Raw genomic sequence first — 22,963 nt, forward strand, 5'->3', positions numbered from 1 at the left:
TGAGAATGAATATGAATTATACAATACAAGTAAGTGATGATACAGTGCATACATCATGTAATTAATTGGCTAACCAAGTCATCAGTTCATTTTCTCTTCAGAATGAGATGTGAAAAGCTTGAGTGACTGACTATGATCCTGCAAAGCCCTTCTACTTGTAAAATAAATATGTCCTTCTACTAAATATGATATGTCATGCACATACATTTGATTAAATAACTGTGGTAGTAATTCATGTAATTCATATACAGTTTTGTAATGCTATAGCAATAATTATCAATTAATGGCATGTGAGTGTTTTTCTATAGTGAGATGCACCCTGCTCTGTGCTTTAAGGTCTTGTTTGCTCGGGAAAGCTTCAGGTATGCATTACTACAATGTGAAACATTTACATGTAGCTCCTGTAAGGGTTGGAAGCTTATAAAAATAGTTTTTGATCTACATATTGGTAACATATCATCATTATCCTTGTCCTCAAGCAGAGCGCTATCACTAGCGAATAGACCTCTTTTATTCAGATACATGAGTTGACATTTGGCGATGGTTTTACATTGGATGACATTCAGTAACATGTCACTTCAGGTGTCATGACACAAGCCCAACACTAGAGGTCCCTCGCTCCCAACAAAAGAAAAACAGGAAGTGTTATGGACAAGTTTTGATAACAGTGGAATAGGTGAATAGGTAGATTTACGTCATAATTCATGAGAACTGAATTATTGTGGAAGCATAGGCTTTATAGGCTAGTCATCATTGAAGCACTGGGACTTTAACTTAACTTTTTTTTATCAGAACTTAAACTGAACTTGTTATCAGAACATAAACGGAACTTGTTATCAGAAGTGCTAATCAACAATATATATATATATATAGAGTGTAATGTAGTGTCTGAGGAGACAGAGCAGGTTGGATCCTGACAAGTTGAACAGTGGGAGGAAAGGTACAGTAAAGTCCTATAATGTGGACTGTACAGTGATAAGGCATGCAATAATACATTCAGGAGAAACTGGAATTGGTTTTGGGGAGGGTTTTTCTGTGTTGACTAAATGTTTGGAATTTACAAATGGTTAATGTATCTCCTAATGTACTGATGATGTTTTTGGTCATAAAAATAAATAAAAATAACAAGCAAACCTGTGTGTGGTCTGACTCCTCCTATCTGGGTCCCTGTCTGCGATCTGATTGGTGGATTTAATGACAAGCTACTCTGACCTTCTGTTGATACATTCTGTTGAAACATGATAAAGATACACAAGAGTTGTAGATGGCAATGTGCAAGTCTGTGCTTTGATAATGTGCTTTGATGTGCTTTGATTCATGCATGCTTTATTCCTCTGTGTCACTATATAAGGCCTACAAATACCAGTCTGTTATGGGAACACAATACAAAACAGGCCAGGAAAAAAACACGCTATCAAGCAAGAGAAAGCAAGCAATAAAGAAGGAGAACGGTAAGATCATTACATACGGTACTGACCAGGTTCCTGAACACGACTGAACACAGTGGTGCACTCTGCTACTGCCCAGTGTGCCCTAATTACAGCAAATCATTTGGTCAAATCTTTAAATCGCGACTCACAGACATTTGCGGTGGCGGAAGACATACAGAAATGGTCTGTAATATGGGAGATATGTCAGTGTCTTTCATTGCCATGTTCCTCAGTACATCTTTAGAAAGCTTAAGAAACCTTAGAGCTTTAAAGAGAGTAGTTGTTGATTGTGGGGGGCTACTGTACTGTACTGTACTGTACGCACATTCATAAATTCAGATTGGACAGTGATTTTGGGAGAGACGTATGCCACGCTATGCAACAGTCTAAGCATTATTAAGCATTAGATTACACTTGTTGTTTCAGCATGTGAACTGTCTATGACCAGACCAGAGCTGGACCAACCCATCTGTGTCTGGAAAGGCCTGCCCTTAGCGGAAACACATGGGCTGGTTCAGTGGTAAAAGTTTGGGTTGTACATAACTGTTTGGGTTGTATCGCTAAGTTGTTTTGAGTGCTAATAGTGGGGAGGGTTAGGCTCGGGGCGAAGAGTGAGGTTTGGGGATGTAAGGGGTGAGAGGGTTTGGTCTGGGTTTGGTCTGGTCGCTGCGCTGGTTTGTGTTCCCGTTGCGTGCTGTTGCAGTGCGTGGCCCTGAGAAGCATCATGTGGCTGTGGGAGCAGTCAGGAGCCTCTGGGAGGACTCTCCAGCAGGGGGCAGCGTGGAGGTGGGGGTCCGTCTTTATCGGGGGGTGTTCTCCTCTTCTTCTTCCTCCTTGTCATGCTCCTCTTACTGCTCCTCAAACTCCTTCTCCGCTGTCTCTCTTAGATGCAAGCTGCCCTGTCCCCCTGTCATCATCCTCCTTCCACCTCTCCAGGATAGAGAGGGGCAGGCCTGTGGAGATGGTGCCTATCCAGAAGGAAGGAAAGCTGCCGACCCCTGGTCCCCCCGTGACACCCCGGTGACCTCGGACTTCTGACCCCTTACCTCTGAACCACAGCAGTGGCTGCTCCTTATAGAATAAAACAGAATAAAATAGAGTAGAATAGAATAAAGAAAAATTGTACACTCTTCGAAAAAAAGGTTCCAAAAGGGTTCTTCGGCTGTCTCCATAGGAGAACCCTTTTTGGTTCCAAGTATAACACTTTTTGGTTCCAGGTAGAACCCTTTTGGATTCCATGTAGAACCCTCTGTGGAAAGGGTTCTACATGGAACCCAAAAGAGTTCTACCTGGAACCAAAAAGGGTTATTCAAAGGGTTTTCCTATGGGGACAGCCGAAGAACCCTTTTAGGTTGAAGATAGCAGCTTTTTTTCGAAGAGTGTAGGGAGGGTTAGTGACTGGAGGGTCCTACTCACCCAGGTCCGTGTCTGTGGTAGCTAGGTAGTGATCATTCTATTAACTCTTGAGTCTCTGAGAACTGAAAACACAGAAAGACAAGGATGAATGAGAGAATAGCAAGCAGCAGAATGACCACAGATCCAGGGCCAGATTATTTGGTGGCATTCAAAGTCATATTGTTTTTACAGTCGCGCTGCACAATTGAGCATCTCAGGAACCGCATTAATAAGATGCACAGCACAATTGCAAAAAAGACATGCATGGAACCTATTGGTCATCACACACCATGCCGAGAGGAGCTCACCTGTTGGCTGGAGTTAGCAGAGGGCGGGGTGACCACGCTCTGGTCCAATAGGGGGTTGAGGGGGGTGGAGCAGGGCAGGTGAGTGGCACGCCAGTAGATGTCCAGGTACTCTGCCAGGTGTTCACATGCATCCTCCAGCTGGTTTTCATCCAGGATCACATCAAACATCTCCTAAGAGATGAGATAGATGGCAACTCAAATTAACACTATATCTAAACGGTAAACGTCAAGGGAATACTACTAACACCCCTAACTGGTGAGTGTACGTATTCCATTAGAGTGGATAGACAGAGTAACGTACACTTTGTGATTGTTGTACAATGGAAATAAATATATAAGTATTATTTTCATTACATACGGGTGGACACTGTGCTAGTTTGTCTCCTGCCATCATCTGTACATTGAGGTGTTTACTTTGAGATTTCCCTCGAGATTTGATGAGCCTCTGAAGAACCTGGGAGAAGGGAAAAAAAGATTAACTGACTGGCTGGCTGACTGGCTGGCAGACTGTCAGGCTATCTAGCTGGCTGGCTGACTAGCTGGCTGGCTGGCTAACTGGCTGACTGACTGTCTGGCAGACTGGTTGACTGACTAGCTGACTAGCTGGCTGGCTGGCTGGCTGGCTGGCTAACTGGCTGACTGACTGTCTGGCAGACTGGCTGACTGGCTAGCTGACTAGCTGGCTGGCTGGCAGACTGGCTGACTGGCTAGCTGACTAGCTGGCTGGCTGGCAGACTGGCTGACTGGCTGTCTTGCTGACTAACTGACTGACAGTGTGCTGGTAGTGGATCAGTCCTTACCTTTGGAGAGGACACCTTAACATAAACGATGATAGGAGCCAGGGATGTTTTGAGGAGCTGTGTTGGGTGGTTGATGGTGTCTGCATCCAGAACTACAAGCTGCAGGGTCTTAGCCAGCTCAAAGATCCTCTCAATCTCACTCTGGACCTCAGCTACCACCCCAACACACAGAGAGAATTACAGTCAGGTAGGACAGACCAACAGAACAACAGAAGGCACAGTAAGTACAGAGAAGAGAGAAGAGAAAGTGTAATATCGGTCCTGAGTGATGTCGGTCCAACCATCAACACAACTGTCTAAACGATGTACTCAGGACTGACTGAGGGTTATTCCAGACCCAAAATGAAGATGAACATTTGAAAGCTCCAGAATTTCACTAATTAAAGCTGATGAGGGATGCAGGACAAGTCCTCCTCTACTCACCTAGACTGGAGCGTGCATTGGACCTTTCCATGATGGCCTTCTTGTTCAGTACAGACCTTTTAGCCAATGACAGATCAGCAGTCACCCGCGTGATAGAGATTCTGAAAATATTGATACATGTAAATGGATAGATTCTATTTAATTTGACTATTTAAGAATACAATTCCAGCCACACAAGCAGATACACTGCATTCAAAATCACCAAGGATTTTCACAAAACAATTTGACAACTTATTCCGTAGTGGTTCTGGCTGTACCCACCTCCCATCAAACCTGTGTTTCAGGAAGTCAAACAGGGCCTTCTGCATCATGTCCGTTACCTGGGAGACAGAGGCGAGGATGATAATTGGTTAGGAACGTAGAGCGCACTGAACCCTGAATGGTCATGGCCAGAGTCATTGAGGTTTTAGAATGGACGTCCTGTTAGCGCCCTTATTCTTGACATTTTGGTGATATAACAATACAAGAGCGCCTCTGACAATTTAGCTAACATTCAAAATCAAATAGCTAAATGATCCATGCTATGACCATCTTAAAACAATTCCATATGTCAGCTTAGTACCCCCCCCCCACCCCTTTCCAAATTATCCTAACCTGCTACGTTAATTATCCTAACCTGCTGCGTAAGTTCTCCTAACCTGCCATGAAAAGTCAATTCTGGTCAATTCTGACATAAACTGTATACTATCTAGTCAAAACTACCAGTCGCCACAACACGCTCCATGGACAGAAGCTTCCTACACATAGTCTTCCAGAGCACGTTATCGGTGACATCACAGACACTGGTCTACAGGCCTTCAAATGCTGAGTGCATGGACACTTCCTGAACACATCACCCTCCTGACCACACCAACGCACTTACCACCCCCCACTGACTGCAGAGCTGCAGTGAACCATATGATTGGTCAACTGGATGTGTTTTTTATTAACCCATCCGCCACACATATTTAAATAAAACGTTTTAACAGCTTTTCTGCTACATACAGTATACATTCATTTTACATACATGGTACTTTTAAATACAGCAATCACATAACAATAATACATTACCGAACATAAACTCTTTAATCCCACCCCTCAGCCACTCTCAGCCCATCCCACCTATCACCATAGACCACCCTCGTTTGGTTTCCATGTGCCATATATTTGTCAATTGTGCTGTGATGTTTTACATTAATTTTGAACCTTTCTAATTGCATAGTATCCACAGATTGTGAGCTAAAGATGAAAACCTTTCCGACGAGTATTATTATATTATTGATATTTCTGTCCTTAATATTTTGTTTTTGTTTATTTTGTTCCCTTTTTTCTATTTTATTATTATTTTTGACCTTTATTTAACTAGGCAAGTCAGTTAAGAACAAATTCTTATTTACAATGACGGCCTACACCGGCCAAACCCGGACGACGCTGGGCCAATTGTGCGCCGCCCTATGGGACTCCCAATCACGGCCGTTTGTGATACAGCCTGGAATCGAACCAGGGGGTCTGTAGTGACGCCTCAAGCACTGAGATGCAGTGCCTTAGACCGCTGCGCCACTCGGGAGATTGATTGAATATGGCTTTCAAAATCACCTAAAACTGCTTTTTGTAAGGTTAATTTTATGTAAATGTTGTGTTTTTTTAACCATTCCTAAACCTGTGACCAGAAACAAGCTACATAGGGGCAATACCAGAATAAATGATCTAGTGAATATGTCTCTTCGCAGCAAAATCTACAGAGCTGAGATTGTTGTATGCCCCATATACACAGTACCAGTTAAAAGTTTGGACACACCTACTCATCCAATGGTTTTTCTTTATTTTGACTATTTTCTACATTGTAGAATAATAGTAAAGACATCAAAACTATGAAATAACACATATGGAATCATGTAGTAAAAAAAAACTGTTAAACAAATCAACATATATTTTATATTTGAGATTCTTAAAATAGCCACCCTTTGCCTTGATGACAGCTTTGCACACTCTTGGCATTCTCTCAACCAGCTTCACCTGGAATGCTTTTCCAACAGTCTTGAAGGAGTTCCCACATATGCTGAGCACTTGTTGGCAGCTTTTCCTTCACTCTGCGGTCTGACTCATCCCAAACCATCTCAATTTGGTTGAGATCGGGGGATTATGGAGGCCAGGTCATCTGATGCAGCACTCCATCACTCTCCTTCTTGGTCAAATAGCCCTTACACAGCCTGGAGGTGTGTTGGGTCATTGTCCTGTTGAAAAACAAATGATAGTCCCACCAAGCCCAAACCAGATGGGATGGCGTATCGCTGTAGAATGCCGTGGTAGCCATGCTGGTTCAGTGTGCCTTGAATTCTAAATAAATCACTGACAGTGTCACCAGCAAAGCACCCCCACACCATCACACCTGCTCCTCCATGCTTTACGGTGGGAAATACACATGCGGAGATCATCCGTTCACCCACACGTGTCTCACAAAGACACGGTGGTTGGAACCAAAAATCTCAAATTTGGACTCCAGACCAAAGGACACATTTCCACAGGTCTAATGTCCATTGCTCGTGTTTCTTGGCCCAAGCAAGTCTCTTCTTCTTATTTGTCCTTTAGTGGTGGTTTCTTTGCAGCAATTCGACCATGAAGGCCTGATTCACACAGTCTCCTCTGAACAGTTGATGTTGAGATGTGTCTGTTACTTGAACTCTGTGAAGCATTTATTTGGGCTGCAATTTCTGAGGCTGGTAACTCTAATGATCTTATCCTCTGCAGCAGAGGTAACTCTGGGTCTTCCATTCCTGTGGTGGTCCTCATGAGAGCCAGTTTCATCATAGCGCTTGATGGTTTTTGCGACTGCACTTGAAGAAACTTTCAAAGTTCTTGAAATTTTCCGTATTGACTGACCTTCATATCTTAAAGTATTTATGGACTGTCATTTGTCTTTTCTTATTTGAGCTGTTATTGCCATAATATGGACTTGGTATTTTACAAAAATAGGGCTATCTTCTGTTTACTCTCCCCTACAGTGCCTTGCAAAAGTATTCATCCCCTTTGGCATTTTTCCTATTATGTTGCATTACAACCTGTAATTGAAATGGATAAAAATAAATAACGGAAAAGTGGTGTGTGCATATGTATTCACCCCCTTTGCTATGAAGCCCCTGAATAAGATTTGGTGCAACCAATTACCTTCAGAAGTCACATAATTAGTTAAATAAAGTCCACCTGTGTGAAATCTAAGTGTCACATGATCTGTCACATGATCTCAGTATATATACACCTGTTCTGAAAGGCCCCATAGTCTGCAACACCACTAAGCAAGGGGCACCACCAAGCAAGCAGCACCATGAAGACCAAGGAGCTCTCCAAACAGGTCAGGGACAACGTTGTGGAGAAGTACAGACCAGGGTTGGAAACTTTGAACATCCCACGGAGCACCATTAAATCCATTATTCAAAAAATGGAAAGAATATGGCACCACAACAAACCTGCCATGAGAGGGCCGCCCACCAAAACTCACAGACCAGGCAAGGAGGGCATTAATCAGAGAGGCAACAAAGAGACCAAAGATAAGGAGCTGCAAAGCTCCACAGCGGAGATTGGAGTATCTGTCCATAGGACCACTTTAAGCCTTACACTCCACAGAGCTGGGCTTTACGGAAGAGTGGCCAGGAAATAGCCATTGCTTAAAGAAAAAAATAAGCAAACACGTTCGGTGTTTGCCAAAAGGCATGTGGGAGACTCCCAAAACATATGGAAGAAGGTACTCTGGCCAGATAAGTCAAAAATTGAGCTTTTTGGCCATCAAGGAAAACGCTATGTCTGGCACAAACCCAACACCTCTCATCACCCCGAGAACACCAGTGAAGCATGGTGAAGCATGGTGGTGGCAGCATCATGCTGTGGGGATGTTTTTCATCGGCAGGGACTGGGAAACTGGTCAGAATTGAAGGAATCATGGATGGCACTAAATACAGGGAAATTATTGAGGGAAAACTGTTTCAGTCTTCCAGAGATTTGAGACTGGGACGGAGGTTCACCTTCCAGCAGGACAATGACCCTAAGCATACTGCTAAAGCAACACTTGAGTGGTTTAAGGGGAAACATTTAAATGTCTTGGAATGGCCTAGTCAAAGCCCAGACCTCAATCCAATTGAGAATCTGTGGTATGACTTAAAGATTGCTGTATACCAGCGGAACCCATCCAACTTTAAAGAGCTGGAGCAGTTTTGCCTTGAAGAATGGGCAAAAATCCCAGTGGCTAGATGTGCCAACCTTATAGAGACATACCCCAAGAGACTTGCAGCTGTAATTGCTGCAAAAGGTGGCTCTACAAATTATTGACTTTGGGGGAGGTGAATAGTTATGCACGCTCAAGTTTTAGTTTTTTTGTCTTAGTCTTGTTTGTTTCACAACAAAATATATTTTGCATCTTCAGTGGTAGGCATGTTGTGTAAATCAAATGATACAAACCCCCCAAAAATCAATTTTAATTCCAGGTTCCTCTATTTCCATTATTAGTCTAATCTCTTTTGACCTAAACTGATTTTGTTTTAATGATGAGTATTGTATTTAATGGCCTCTAAAAGTACATGTAAAAGTGTCCCATACAATAAGGGGATCTGCTGTACCTATGTTGTGTAGAAAAAAAGTCAATTATTAATGATTTTGTCTTAGTTAAGAACAAATTGTCATCCAATAGGCTTTGTTTACATTTCCAATATCCCCGTCCATGTGGAAATTCTGTAAGCGTTTTATTAAGGCCAATTAAATGGTGGTCCGATTTTATTTTGATGTCCATAATAAATAACTATGGAGATGGTCAACTGGATGTCACTTTATATCTGATTCTCTCTCTCTCCTCTCTCTTCTCTCTCTCTCTCTCTCTCTCTCTCTCTCTCTCTCTCTCTCTCTCTCTCTCTCTCTCAAATAAGGACAGAACTATGTGTGTGGTCTGTTTGTGTAACTATAGGACGTAGACAACATGGGTCTGACTGTTCCTTTCTTTCCATCTCACTGAAGACGTGTTAGTCTGACTGTGGCAGTGGGGCTTAGAAAGTGATCATCTCTGCCCAGGAGCAGAGAGAGAAACCTTTGCCTAGCCCAGCCTGTGTGAGTGTGTGTGTGTGTGTGTGTGTGTGTGTGTGTGTGTGTGGCGAGGCAGTCTATAAAAATAAAATATATGTCTTCTGAAATAGGGGATAAAACCAAGAACTCATACTGCTGCAACTTCCCTGCTGTCTCGGAGAGGGAGAGAGTGAAAGAGAGGGAGAGAGAGAGGGGATAGAGAGAGAGTAGAGAGGGAGGGAGAGAAGGAAAGAGGGAGAGAGAGAGAGAGAGAGAGAGAGAGAGAGAGAGAGAGAGAGAGAGAGAGAGAGAGAGAGAGAGAGAGAGAGAGAGAGAGAGAGAGAGAGAGAGAGAGAGAGAGAGAGAGAGAGAGAGAGAGAGAGGGAGAGGGAGGGAGAGAGAAATGGCTGACGTATGCCTCCGGAGCATCCCCAAAGCACATCACAAGAGAAATGCATAAATATTTCACAGACACACAAAACAAACAGCTCTCAGCCGCCGCAGTCACACATGAGAGAGAGAGGGTGGCAGAGAGGCAGAGTGAAAATGTTAAAGCAGAGAGAGATTTAATCTAATGATATGCCTTATTGTTGAGCAGACTCGTTTGTTAGGCTCAAACTAAGTCAAGCTCATTACAGTCAAATAACATGCAGTATCATTACAGTCAAATAACATGCATTATATCCCTTACACAGCCTACACATCATATTTTATATTCTGTATTGGGCATGTACAGTATAAGTGTAGCGGGTGATTTGGACGGAGTCAGGCGCAGGAGGGGGTAATCACAGAATAAATGGTTTATTCGGCAAATACAGCGGTACGCAGCAAATGCGTAAAACACTACAGTGTGGTATAACGGCGCACTGGAGAAAACAAAGCACAGGTAAAATATCCCGGCAATACAAATATATAAAGCTCCACCGAGCTATCGTCACCTCCACAATAAACAATCACACACAAAGACAGCTTCTTCTTCTTCTTCGATGAGGTTTAACGGCGGTTGGCATCCAATTTGTTGCATTACCGCCACCTACTAAACTGGAGTACAACTGAAATGATGGGACATCACCACTTAACACTCCCTGTAACTCTTCTGATGTCAAGTCTCGCACACCCAAATACCTCTCTTCAGCTGCCACCACAACCTCAATTTTCTTCGACTTACGTTCCATCCCTGCAGTACAATGAATAACCATTGCTATAAATGCTAAAAATCCAATCTTACTGAAACATATATAACTTGTTGGCCTATCCCTCTGTACTCGTACATATCTACTACTCTCACCACTCCTCCCCCTTGACCCATCTTCCTCTACTTTCTTCACTGCCTCAGCATATGACAACTTCTTCACTACTCTTACCCTGGAAACCTCAACCTGCGTCTCTCGCACGGGACATTTCTGATCCCCAGCCCCATGGGCACCCCTACAATTAGCACATACCACTACTTTCCCCAATGCTACATATTCCTTTGTCTCATGCCCTTCTGCACACTTCTCACACCTTGGAACCTCCCTCCTACACACTGCTGCCACATGCCCATAAGTTTGACACCTGTAACATCGTAATGTATTCGGCACATAAGCTCGTACAGGATAACTTATATATCCTAACTTCACTTTGTCAGGCAAAGACTCAACTTCAAAACTCAAAAGAACAGACAATGACTCTTCTGTTTCCCCACTCTCGCCACCCTGTTTGCGTCGCACCAAATGACGAGCATCACAAACACCGGGAATCTTCCCCTTCAGTTGGTCAACTTTTACATTTACTGCTACCCCAGTAATCATTCCTTTCAATGGTGCCCTTTTCTTGAGAGCGAAACAATTCACAATTATTTCCCCCATTTGTTTAACTCTGAGCGCCTTCTCCCTCTGACCAACAGAAACACAAACAATTATCACTTGACCACTTCTGGTTACCCTCACCGATTCCACTATACCCAACGCTTTTTTCACCCATCCTGAAACCACAAATGGATCAGCCAAAAGGCAAGGGTCCACTTTTTCTAACAACTTCACTCCTACTGTTACAGACTCATCTTTATCTTGACCCTCTGTGCAAGCCTCGGGCTCCGATACTTCACCCTCATTCACTTCCATTTCTCCTCCTGTCTTCAGCTCACTTTGCTTACATTTTCTACCATTCTTCTTTAACAAACCTTGTCCCTTTTTTCCACCATTTTTTACTGACTCAAGCTCACCCTCTTCCTCCCTCTCTCTCTTAGACCTCCTCTGCCTCTCTTTTTCCCTCCATTCCTCCTCCGTCATCCAAGTATACGTCTCCTTATGATAATACTGCACTTCTCCTGATACACATCTGTTTCTTGCTTTCTCAAGGGACGCCATTTACGAGGCTCTCCCATTTGGCAGTTCCCCCTCAGCACCTTGCAAATTCTCCTCGCCGAGCAAATTATTTTTGACAACATGACGCAACTCCACAAGTTCACCCGAACCCTACCCACACAAAGACATGGGGGGCAGAGGGAATACTTATACAGGTACTGATGAGGGGATATGAACCAGGTGTGTGTAAAAACAAGACAAAACAAATGGAATGATGAGATGAGGAGCGGCAGTGGCTAGAAGGCCGGTGATGACGAACGCCGAAGCCTGCCCGAACAAGGAGGGGAGTCAGCTTCGGAGGAAGTCCTGACAATAACACATAGGCTACTTGGTGATTTTCTATGTGATTGTGAGTGGGCAGCACATGATTCATAATGTTACTATATCATAATGTAGTGTAATTTGATCATAATACGTTTATGGGGTTGGCCTAATGGGCTAATGGAAGGGAAGTTTGTGTGTGTGTGTGTGTGTGTGTGTGTGTGTATGTGCATGTGTGTCTCTGTCTGTGTGCGTGTGCATGCATACTTTTGCGTCTCTGTGCGGGTGTGTATGCGTGTGTGTGTGTGCGTGCATGCGTACTTGCGTGCGTGTGTATCGACCAGCTTCTCACCTCATAGCCTTTCAGGGAGGGCCCCACCAATACAACCGGCCTCATGGAGGGAACAACATCATAGGGTGGGAGATGTTCTGTCTAAACAGGAGACACATACACTGGGATTGGAACAACATATACTTTAAAGAGCATACTAGAGCCCTGAGTTTTAACCCCCCAGTCATTGAGACTAGCATCTACCAACGTGTAATCAAATAAGAACAAAAGACAGTGGAGTAGAGTATTTTACACATCAATCAAAAAAAAAAAATGGTCACGTGCCGAATACAACAATTGTCATGTGCCGAATATCGTGAACTGCTTACTAACTAGCCCTTAACCAACAATGCAGTTTTAAGAAAAATAAAGAGTTAAGAAAAGATTTACTAAATAAACTAAAGTACATTTTTTAAATAAAAGTAGCAAAAAAAAAGTGACACAATAGAATAACAATAAGGAGGCTATATAAAGGGGGTACCATTGTTATTACTAGATCTGACACACAGTAGAATAACCTGCATTACCAACATACCTGCTTTTGCTTCTGTTTGGCTTGTAAAAACAAGAGAAAACAGATTTAGCATGAAAGCTAATACGCATGTCTATTTATGGAGAGCAGATGGTATAGTGTCTGAAAATAGGATATCCTGCGGCTCCCTTTAAGCCCCATTCATCCAGTAAAAAGCAGCAACACTATCAGGGTTGGAATCTGAATTTCAGCATCCTTCCTAAATTGACTTAATTCAAATGGAGACGGCCTCAACTCTGGATACTGCACATGGTTGATTCTAACGAATAAACAGGCTTTGCTACAAAGAATAGTATAGGATTTTATTGTCCATCCATGATGGACATTTTTTTTGGCATCACTTTACATAAATCTGGTATGAGAAAGAAGCGGGAGGTCAATCACCCACAGCAGTCACTCACCTGCAGATGGTGGTGTTGACCTCCAGCCGGACGATGTGTTCGCTGCTTTCCTATAGGACAACAACATGGTGCATGAGAACAAGATGAGGATTCAAGGACTATACAAGCAGTGTTATCTTTCCTTGAATCCTCTCCTTGCTTAACATAATATAATAAATATATGCCATTTAGCAGACGCTTTTAGCCAAAGCGACTTACATCATGCGTGCATTCATTTTACCTAAGGGTAGTCCCATGAATTGAACCCACTGGCATTGCAATCACCATGCTCTACCAACTGAGCTACCAACTGTGCTTCCCGCTGACATTCAAGGACATTTGCTGATGTTTTGAGGAGGAGGCATGGAGAGGGTAGGAGAAGAGGATACAAGGAATCAAGGAAAGACTACTGAGAAAGAGACTTTGGATGTAGCAAGGGGATGCATTCGGAAGGTATTCAGACCCCTTCCCCTTTTCCACATTTTGTTACGTTACAGCCTTATTCTAAAATAGTTTTTTAAAATCCTCATCAATCTACACACAAACCCCATAATGACAAAGCGAAAACAGGTTTTTAGAACGTTTTGCAAATGTATTTAAAAAAACTGAAATACCTTATTTACATAAGTATTCAGACCGTTTGCTATGAGACTCGAAATTGAGCTCAGGTGCATCCTGTTTCCATTGATTGGAGTCCACCTGTGGTAAATTATATTGATTGGACATGATTTGGAAAGCCACACACCTGTCTATATAAGGTCCCACAGTTGACAGTGCATGTCAGAGCAAAATTGTGTCAAGGCACAGATCTGGGGAAGGGTACCAAAAAACATTCTGCAGCATTGAAGATCCTCAAGAACACAGTGACCTCCATCATTCTTAAATGGAAGACGTTTGGAACCACCAAGACTCTTCCTAGAGCTGGCCGCCCGGCCAAACTGAGCAATTGGGGAGAAGGGACTTGGTCAGGGAGGTGACCAAGAACCCGATGGTCACTCTGACAGAGCTCAAGAAGGACATCCATCTCTGCAGCACTCCACCAATCAGGTGGCCAGACGGAAGCCAGGCGGAAGCCACTCCTCAGTAAAATGTACATGACAGCCCGCTTGGAGTTTGCCAAAAGGCACCTAAAGGACTCTTAGACCATGAGAAACAAGATCCTCTGGTCTGATGAAACCAAGATTGAACTCTTTGGCCTGAATGCCAAGCGTCACGTCTGGAGGAAACCTGGCACCATCCCCATGGTGAAGCTTGGTGGTGGCAGCATCATGCTGTGGGGATGTTTTTCAGCTGCAGGGACTGGGAGACTAGTCAGGATCGAGGGAAAGATGAACAGAGCAAAGTACAGAGAGATCCTTGATGAAAACCTGCTCCAGAGTGCTCAGGACCTCAGACTGGGGCAAAGGTTCCCCTTCCAACAGGACAACGACCCTAAGCACACAGCCAAGACAACGCAGGAGTGGCTTCGGGACAAGTCTCTGAATGTCCTTGAGTGGGCCAGCCAGAGCCCAGACTTGAACCCGATCAAACATCTCTGGAGAGACCTGTAAATAGCTGTGCAGCGACGCTCCCCATCCAACCTGACAGAGCTTGAGAGGATCTGCAGAGAAGAATGGGAGAAACTCCCCAAATACAGGTGTGCCAAGCTTGTAGTGTCATACCCAAGAAGACTCGATGCTGTAATCGCTGCCAAAGGTTCTTCAACAAAGTACTGAGTAAAGGGTCTGAATACTTATGCAAATGTGATATTTCTGTTTTTTATATTTTTTGCTTTGTCATTATGGGGTATTGTTTCTAGGTTGATGAGGGGAAAAAACAATTTAATCTATTTTAGAATAAGGTTGTAATGTAACAAAATGTGGAAAAAGTCAAGGGGTCTGAATACTTTCCGAATGCACTGTATGAGAGAGGATGAACCCTGACCTCTGTGCCTGTTTTTGTTCCTGTTTGATCCGCATGGCCTCCAGTTTCACCGGGCTGGGGATGAATGTGATGTCCGCCCCCTCCTTCACCAGCCGACCGATCCACCAGTCATTGCTGTATTTCTGCAGACAAAGAGACAAAATGGACATCAGTCAAGTCAAAATGAAACGGCTGTCAATGCTGTTCCAACAATATGGCAGCAGGGGTTCATGTGGCTAATGTCTTAGTAACTGAAGAGAAAGAGATACCTGTCGTAGTTATGGTCTTACATGTTGTCAATGTGTAAGGACTAGGTTACAATAGCTACTGGTTAAGATAACTGTAACAACTATGAAAATAAATGTAATTAGAGTGGAGATAATGGATGGATGGCGTGATAGTGATATAGTGACAGGGATTGTTGAGGATGATGCATACGGAACTCCACTCACCTCTTTTATATGTAGAAAGTCTTTGGTTTCAAAGTTGATAGCAGCACCTTGGACTGGACAGTCCCCATCTAGAGCCCCACAGTAACTCACATTGGTCTTCACTGCAAATGCTACCGGTTTCGACTGGGGAGGACAGAGAGAGACACAAAAGTGTTTACGAAAGGATGCTGTGACCTGACAGTATTCCATCCTATGGGGATCTCTCCTTGGCTCTCTGGACCTGAATAACTGCTTAATTTTTTATATTTAACCCTTATTTTAAGTTGCTTGAGAACACATTGAGAACATATCAGAGGAATAGTTGCAGGGGAGAAGAGAGCTTGAAGAAGGGTAATTCACCTTAGCTCTCTCCATCTGCAGTTGGGCCTGACGTTTGGCTTCAAGCTAATTCACTAACTAAACTCCTGACTCTGCTTACTAACTCTGACTAGCGGGTGGAGGAGAGGTTGCCTACCTTGGCTCTATGACTAGCGGGTGGATGAGAGGTTGCCTACCTTGGCTCTCTGACTAGCGGGTGGAGGAGAGGTTGCCTACCTTGGCTCTATGACTAGCGGGTGGAGGAGAGGTTGCCTACCTTGGCTCTATGACTAGCGGGTGGAGGAGAGGTTGCCTACCTTGGCTCTATGACTAGCGGGTGGAGGAGAGGTTGCCTACCTTGGCTCTCTGACTAGCGGGTGGAGGAGAGGTTGCCTACCTTGGCTCTATGACTAGCGGGTGGAGGAGAGGTTGCCTACCTTGGCTCTCTCCAGCTGCAGTTGGGCCTGGCGCTCGGCTTCAAGCCGAGACGCCTCGGGGTCGTCCTCCAGGGACACGTCGGAATTCGAGGGTCTACTAGTGTAGGAATCGGCTGAACCCTAGAGGGAGAGAGAGAGAGAGAGAGAGAGAGAGAGAGAGAGAGAGAGAGAGAGAGAGAGAGAGAGAGAGAGAGAGAGAGAGAGAGAGAGAGAGAGAGAGAGAGAGAGAGAGAGAGAGAGAGAGATATTTTGTGAACAATGGCCGAATCAGATATAAAGTGACATCCAGTTGACCATCTCCATAGTTATATATTATGGACATCAAAATAAAATCGGACCACCATTTAATTGGCCTCCATATAACACTTACAGAAGAAGAACGAAAGAATCAGCCTACAGGGAGGTTAGAAACACCACACCACACAGGACCCATTTCCCGTAAATAGCCATTTTCAAATCATCGACCAAGAGAATATAAGTCAAAATAGCGTGATACTTGATCTAAAAACACTTACTTCGACTGTATGACTGACAACGTTTCTATCATTCAAATCCAAGCTCTCTGTGTCACCCATTAATTCACATCAGATGGCTTTATGTGGACTCCCTTCTCCAGTACCTGAGATGAGCGCGTTCTGTCTCTTTACCTACTGCAGGTACCTGTCTGGCCTAGCCCTGGCCCTGGCCCTGGACTCATGTGACCTGCCTAGCTGGGACTGGCAGTTCCAGTTCCTGTTCAGTTCCTGCTAGTGCTTTCCAAAGCAGTCCTCTCTGGGGAGCATGTGTGTGAGGCGAGCACTGCAACAACATGCAGTACATATGGTAGTGTTCCAATGTTTAGTTACTGAACTGAATCAAGGGAAACCTTGTAGCATGTACAGTAAGTCTACCGTAGATTGTGCTGCAACAGATGCTGCAACCACATTTTGCCGCAAAGGAGTACACACTATTCTGAACATACTGTATCTTCTAAACTAAACAGTATTATCAAGTTCATATCGCCCCCAAAAGTAAGTCACCACACAATCAAAGCCATAACTTTGAAGACATGAACAGCATAACCAGGGTATGTATCAAGTTATTAAAATATCTCAACACTTTCGGAAAGAAACCTGGTAAAAGGAAGAGCATCCCATCTACAGTAGAAGACACTAATTGCCTCATCGTATCAGCTCACTGTCAGACAATCCTGTCATGGGTAAAAATACTCCCCCTCCTCAGTCAGTCCTAAACCCAACATGTTGTATACTCACCGTCACCGGTTTCCAATCCCCGTCTCCTTTCAGTCCCAGCTGGCCCACACACACCAGAGGAAGACTCGTCACATGCCAGACTGATACACATACACACCCACACACCACTGCCAAATATAGCTCCAAATATAGCTCAATAACAATGGCACAGCAGCAGGCAGCCTTCTCTTTTATCACCTGTCTCTCTCTTTTTTCTCCACCCCTCCCTCTTCCTTCTTCCCTCCCTTTACCCTCTCCCAAATCATTTCTGCAGGCTCGATACAGAGAACAGCTTTTCTCTTTTTTCACCTGTCTCCTCCCTTCTCTCCCCATCCCCTCGTCCCAAAATCATTTGGGCACAAGGCTGGATTCAGCGATCCAGAGCACAGTGTGGATATCATTAAAATATCAAAGCGTGCCGAAGGGGCTGGCATCTAAAGATACTTAGACCACAGGAAGAAACAAAGCAGAATTAACAAGAAAGACTCTACTTCAGTTTGGTTAGTAATGCTGCGGATGAGACTAATACATAATACACTGAAAAATATATTGTTTTAACATATCATCTATACTAATGCTTTATAACTTGTTATAAGCATTTATGAGCCTTTATAATGCCTTATAATAATGATTAGTAGTGCTGTGGATGGGAGTGACTAATACAGTAAATGGTTGCATGTGTTTCACATTAGATGTCTTTCTGCATGCAGGTGTAATGCCCTCAGTCTATGCATCATACCATAGGCTTAGTTAATGAATTATGAATTCCCATTGAAGATACATGGATATGTATGAAGAAAACACAGCAAACACACGCTTGACTTCACACTATTCCAGTAACAGTATCCATTTTTGTGGAAAAGGAGCATACAGACAGAGCCGGACTACCACATCTGGTGCCCCAGGGCACCTACCTCCAGGGGGCCCCCCACCCCAAAAAAGGAAAACAGCTAACCTCCTGCAGTTTTATAGCTAATCTCATGTTATTTGACACATCTTGCCATGAGGCTGAGAGAAAAATGTGCTGATTTAGAGCTAATTTCCTGCAATTCTACACATTTTGCCATGAGGCTGTGAGAACATTTTGCAGTTTTAAAGCACATTTTTCTGCTATTCTATACATTTCGCCACGAGGCTGAGATACGTTTTTGCAGTTCTAAAGCAAATTTTCTGCAATTCTACATATTTTTCCATGGCTTATGATGTGTGTATATGCTACCTGGGAGGGCCCGACCTCTAGGGGGACCCCAACCGACATGTTCATATGCTATCTGGGGGGCCCGACCTCCAGGGGGCCCCCAACCCCCCAAAAATATAAAAATATAAATATTTTATACATATTTTGGTTGGGGGCCCTGTGTGTAATCGGTAATCCGGCCCTACACACAGAGCCCTAGATAGAGATATGGCTCTGGGAGCAAAGAAGAATGTAATCAATATAATACTACACAGTACTTTGAGATCAGCTCTACTTCTACACAATCAATCACCACTCATGTATCAATTATTTTTTGACTGTAGACTACTGTCTCTCTCTTTCAGTAGCGGTGTGTGGGTAAAATCACTGGGGAAGGGCCAATTTTTGCTAGCTGACTAGCTAGCCACCCGAGGACAACAACACAACGAGATTCAAGTTTTTCTGTCAATGATGTATCCTATCAATGGGATTTGATAGGAGTGAAGCCAAATCCAAGCTGGCTTCCCTGGACACTTTTTTTTGGTGCGCCAGAACCATTCACAGTTGAGCTCGCTCAGTTTAGCTCAACGTTGATTGGCTACGGGCGGCAACAATTTCATACTCATTTGGATCAGACAGAATCAGATAGATGGCCTACACATTGAGAGACAGAGGGGCGCTGTTTCACTCGCTCTGATGATTTCTTCTGTGAGATACATTCAGCCTCTTGCGAATTGAAGGAAAATTATAAAAACACAGAGAGACTAATTAATTCATTATTTTATTTTTTTACATTTTATTTTTTGTAAATTTTTGGGGGAGGCCTGGCTTCCCTTGGCATCCATGAATACACGCCACTGCTCTCTTTACAGTAGCAGAAAGTTGGAACACCAGACAGATTCTGTCAAGTTCCACCCAGTGCTTCCTCAGAGTAGAGTGAGTGTGAGTGTGAGAGAGGGGAGGAGAGAGGAGTAGAGAGGAAAGAGGATCGGAGAGGAGGGAAAGGAGGGGAGAGGGGTAGAGCGAGAGAGGGATAGACTATGGATATGAAGGCCCTCTCTCTCTGACACTGTCCTGGTCTCACAGTCCGACATCATAGCTAGAGTATAGAATATTACAATCTCAGAATATGTCTGTCTTAGAATATTCCAATTTCCACTTCTCTGGTCTGTGAATCTGAGCAGTACAAAACCTGTTGTTCACTTTTGCCAAGAACTCCTTATTGTCAGACACTAGTTGAATGAGATCATTTCCAAAACTTGAGCCAGCGTGTTGTTCTGAAGACTACTGTACCTCTAGTGCAGACACATTGTTGTAAGCAAGAGACAACACCTTTAACTCCTCTTCTTCTCCTCCTCCGAAGAAACATGAGCCTATAACAACAATCACTGCAACATCCACCATATCTCATACCAGGGCTTTAAAAGATCACCCTAAGACCTCACTGCCAACCACACAACAATGAGATCAGATCAATACAGTCATGTGATACTAGGAGAGACACAGGATCCTAGAAGGGGATGACATTCAGTTGGTGTGGCTGTAACACACAGTCTCTATGTGGTGTTGTAGAGAGAGCGAAAGTGAGAGAAAGAGAGAGAGAGAGAGAGAGAGAGAGAGAGAGAGAGAGAGAGAGAGAGAGAGAGAGAGAGAGAGAGAGAGAGAGAGAGAGAGAGAGAGAGAGAGAGAGAGAGAGAGAGAGAGAGAGAGAGAGAGAGAGAGAGAGAGAGAGAGAGCGCGTGCTCTACCATAACAGCCCAGGCGTTGGGTAGTAGCAGTAAAACACTCACATAAATCAAATCAAATCAAATTTGTCACATGCTTCGTAAACAACAGGTTTAGCTTATCAGTGAAGTTCTAACTTACTGGCCCTTCCCAATAATGCAGAGAGAAAAAAAGAGAAATAATAGAAAAATAATAACACAAGAAAAAAAGACACAATAAGTAACAATAACTTGGCTATATACAAGAGGTACCAGTACCGAGTCAATGTGCAGGGGTAGACTGTGCTACAGTGTTTTCAGAACCTTGGTGTCTCAACATCAAGCCGACAGTAGTTACCACCCTCACACAGACACACACATTTAACTTATTCTTCTCTGACAGCAACAACTCTTTTGGCCAAAGCGAATAATACATGAGGTAGCAACATGCAGTAGCAATAACATAGTCTGTCCAGGAGGTGGCACCCCACACATAGCAGTCAGTCAGTCAGTGAGTTGAGCCAGCCTCTCTCAGTATAGATTATAACACCACTTTCCCCCCAATAACAGTTCAGACATACTCATGGCCTATTTCCATTCAGTCACTCAGATTCTGTTTTTCTAAACCCACGTTTTTGTTGATTGAGATAACACGTTTTAGTTTGAAAATGTATATATCAAATATCTTATGACATGCCATACTTGTACTATTCTATATCTTTTAACTGAACTGATACCCTTTTATAGTTTCCAAACTCAGTATTTAGCAAAAATATCTCAAACAAGATAGCAACAGCAGCATGCAAAGTATAAAGTGGAGCAGGCAAAGTCCAGAGAGGTGAGATGGAAAGACAAAATGTTCCTGTATGTCCAAGAAGGAAGGGGAAAAGGAGAGGAAGAGAGGGGGTTATGCTGACGGAGTGAGTGAACAAGAACAGGCTTTCTGCTGAGGTAGGTAGAGCACGTTGAAAACATGAGGCGGGGTAGAGCACGGAAGAGAGGAGAGAGGGAGCGGTACCAGAGGAGAGGAGAGATAGGAGGAGAGTGATGAGGAGAAGAGCATTAGAGCATTAGATTAGAAGAGAGGTACCAGATTGTGGAAACGGAGAGCAGACAGAAAGACAGACAGAGAGAGAGAGAGCGAGAGAGAGAGAGAGAGAGAGAAAGAGAGAAAGCAACAGAGAGCAACACAATACCTTATTACCGATGAGTCCTGTAGCGCTCGAGTCGGACATGCTTCTACTGCTGCCTGCTCTCTCTTCCTCTCCATCTCACACATGCAGACCCCTCCCCTCCTTTTCTCCCCAGCCCCTCACCACCCTCCCCCCTCCTCAGCCCCCTCCCCCTCTCTCTCCCCCAGCCCCCCAGCCTCCAAGCCCGTCGTTAGTTACAGGCAGAGAGAGAGGCTCGGCCTAAGTGCTCCATTCTGACATTAGTGCACTGCCTGCCTGCCTGCCTTGGCTGGGCTGAATTCCTCAACAGCCATTTCCTATACAAAATGTATGCCCTAACTGCAGTACTTGTGCTTTGTGTGCCGCATACGCCCTCTCACTGGTCGGGTCGGTTCTGCTCTAGTCTCTCTCTCGGGTCGGTTCCTTCTTTGTTGCTCCTTAATGCAAGAAGACCTTGTTTCTTTCTTTCCTCTTTTCTCAATTCTTCTTCTTCTACACCCCCCTCCAGTTACCATGACCCTGCTTATCCACTGTACTGTAGTGTACCCCTTCTCAACTTCTCTCTAGTCTGTAGAACACACAGACCTAATTTCTCCTGCCAGGTAAGATACATCCCTGTCCTCTGCAGGAAGGAGACTATATTTCTCTTCTCCTGCTTGTAACTGTATTTAGAACCCCTCCCTTTACATTACACGTATTCCCACTGTTTACAACACATCCCCCTCTATATGATCTATGTGATAACTCTCTATGATAACCTCTCTATATGATATCTCTCTATGATAACCTCTCTATATGATATATCTATGATAACCTCTCTATTTGATATATCTATGATAACCTCTCCATGTGATAACTCTCTATGATAACCTCTCTGTGCGATAACTCTCTATGATAACCTCTCTATGTGATAACCTCTCTATGTGATAACTCTCTATGATAACCTCTTTACGTGATAACTCTGTGATCATGAAGGATATATTTACAAACTAACCAACACCATGGGCCAGTAGCAGAGAGTGGTTGGTATTCATGGAGAATGTGACTGACATGGCACCCTATTCCTCATGAAAAGGAACTGTAGTGTACTATATGAAATAAGGTGCACTATCTAGGGAATAGGGTGTCATTTCCAATTGGCCGATCATCGCTGTAATCATCAGCCACCTCCATAAATAAAATAAACAAAGAGAGCTAGCTGTTATGTAACTGAACTCAGCAATAATGATGGCCCTATAGTTCCAACCAATAGAGGGAGGGTTATGAAGACTATAAAGTCCATAACATAATACATCTGCCTTATAACTTGGCCAATTAGCTGTGTAGTTTACCATCCTGCATCGGCAAAGTGCTGTATTTAC

General features: G+C 43.8%; 1 protein-coding gene across 2 annotated transcripts; it reads right to left on the reverse strand.

Moving 5' to 3' along the window:
* Positions 1–474: 474 nt before the first annotated feature.
* Positions 475–21,693, reverse strand: LOC121545890 (voltage-dependent L-type calcium channel subunit beta-4). 2 transcript variants are annotated; one of them, XM_041856786.2, is made up of 14 exons: positions 21,627–21,693; positions 16,319–16,438; positions 15,585–15,707; positions 15,154–15,275; positions 13,252–13,301; positions 12,854–12,873; positions 12,340–12,420; positions 4,618–4,676; positions 4,357–4,457; positions 3,934–4,085; positions 3,492–3,587; positions 3,134–3,304; positions 2,847–2,908; positions 475–2,495 (listed from the first exon to the last, which is right to left on the reverse strand). In XM_041856786.2, exons 1-13 carry the CDS (start codon positions 21,663–21,665, stop codon positions 2,879–2,881), a joined length of 1,164 nt encoding a protein of 387 aa, XP_041712720.1. In that variant the 5' UTR covers positions 21,666–21,693; the 3' UTR covers positions 475–2,495; positions 2,847–2,878. The 2 variants fall into 2 exon arrangements, with proteins under 2 accessions (XP_041712720.1, XP_041712719.1); XM_041856785.2 differs by having other exon boundaries at positions 475–2,501.
* Between the last annotated feature and the right edge of the window lie 1,270 nt (positions 21,694–22,963).

This window comes from Coregonus clupeaformis, chromosome 30 (genome assembly GCF_020615455.1).
Source record: "Coregonus clupeaformis isolate EN_2021a chromosome 30, ASM2061545v1, whole genome shotgun sequence".
In the NCBI taxonomy this organism is placed as follows: domain Eukaryota; kingdom Metazoa; phylum Chordata; class Actinopteri; order Salmoniformes; family Salmonidae; genus Coregonus; species Coregonus clupeaformis.

Coding starts and splice junctions, on each gene's coding strand:
- LOC121545890 (XM_041856786.2), bottom strand. CDS start 21,665: ATGTCCGACTCGAGCGCTACAGGACTCATCGGTAATAAG. Junction 15,276..15,584: donor ACTTTCTACATATAAAAGAG/GTGAGTGGAGTT, acceptor CTTTGTCTGCAG/AAATACAGCAATGACTGGTG. Junction 4,677..12,339: donor CCTCCCTGAAAGGCTATGAG/GTGAGAAGCTGG, acceptor TCTGTCTCCCAG/GTAACGGACATGATGCAGAA.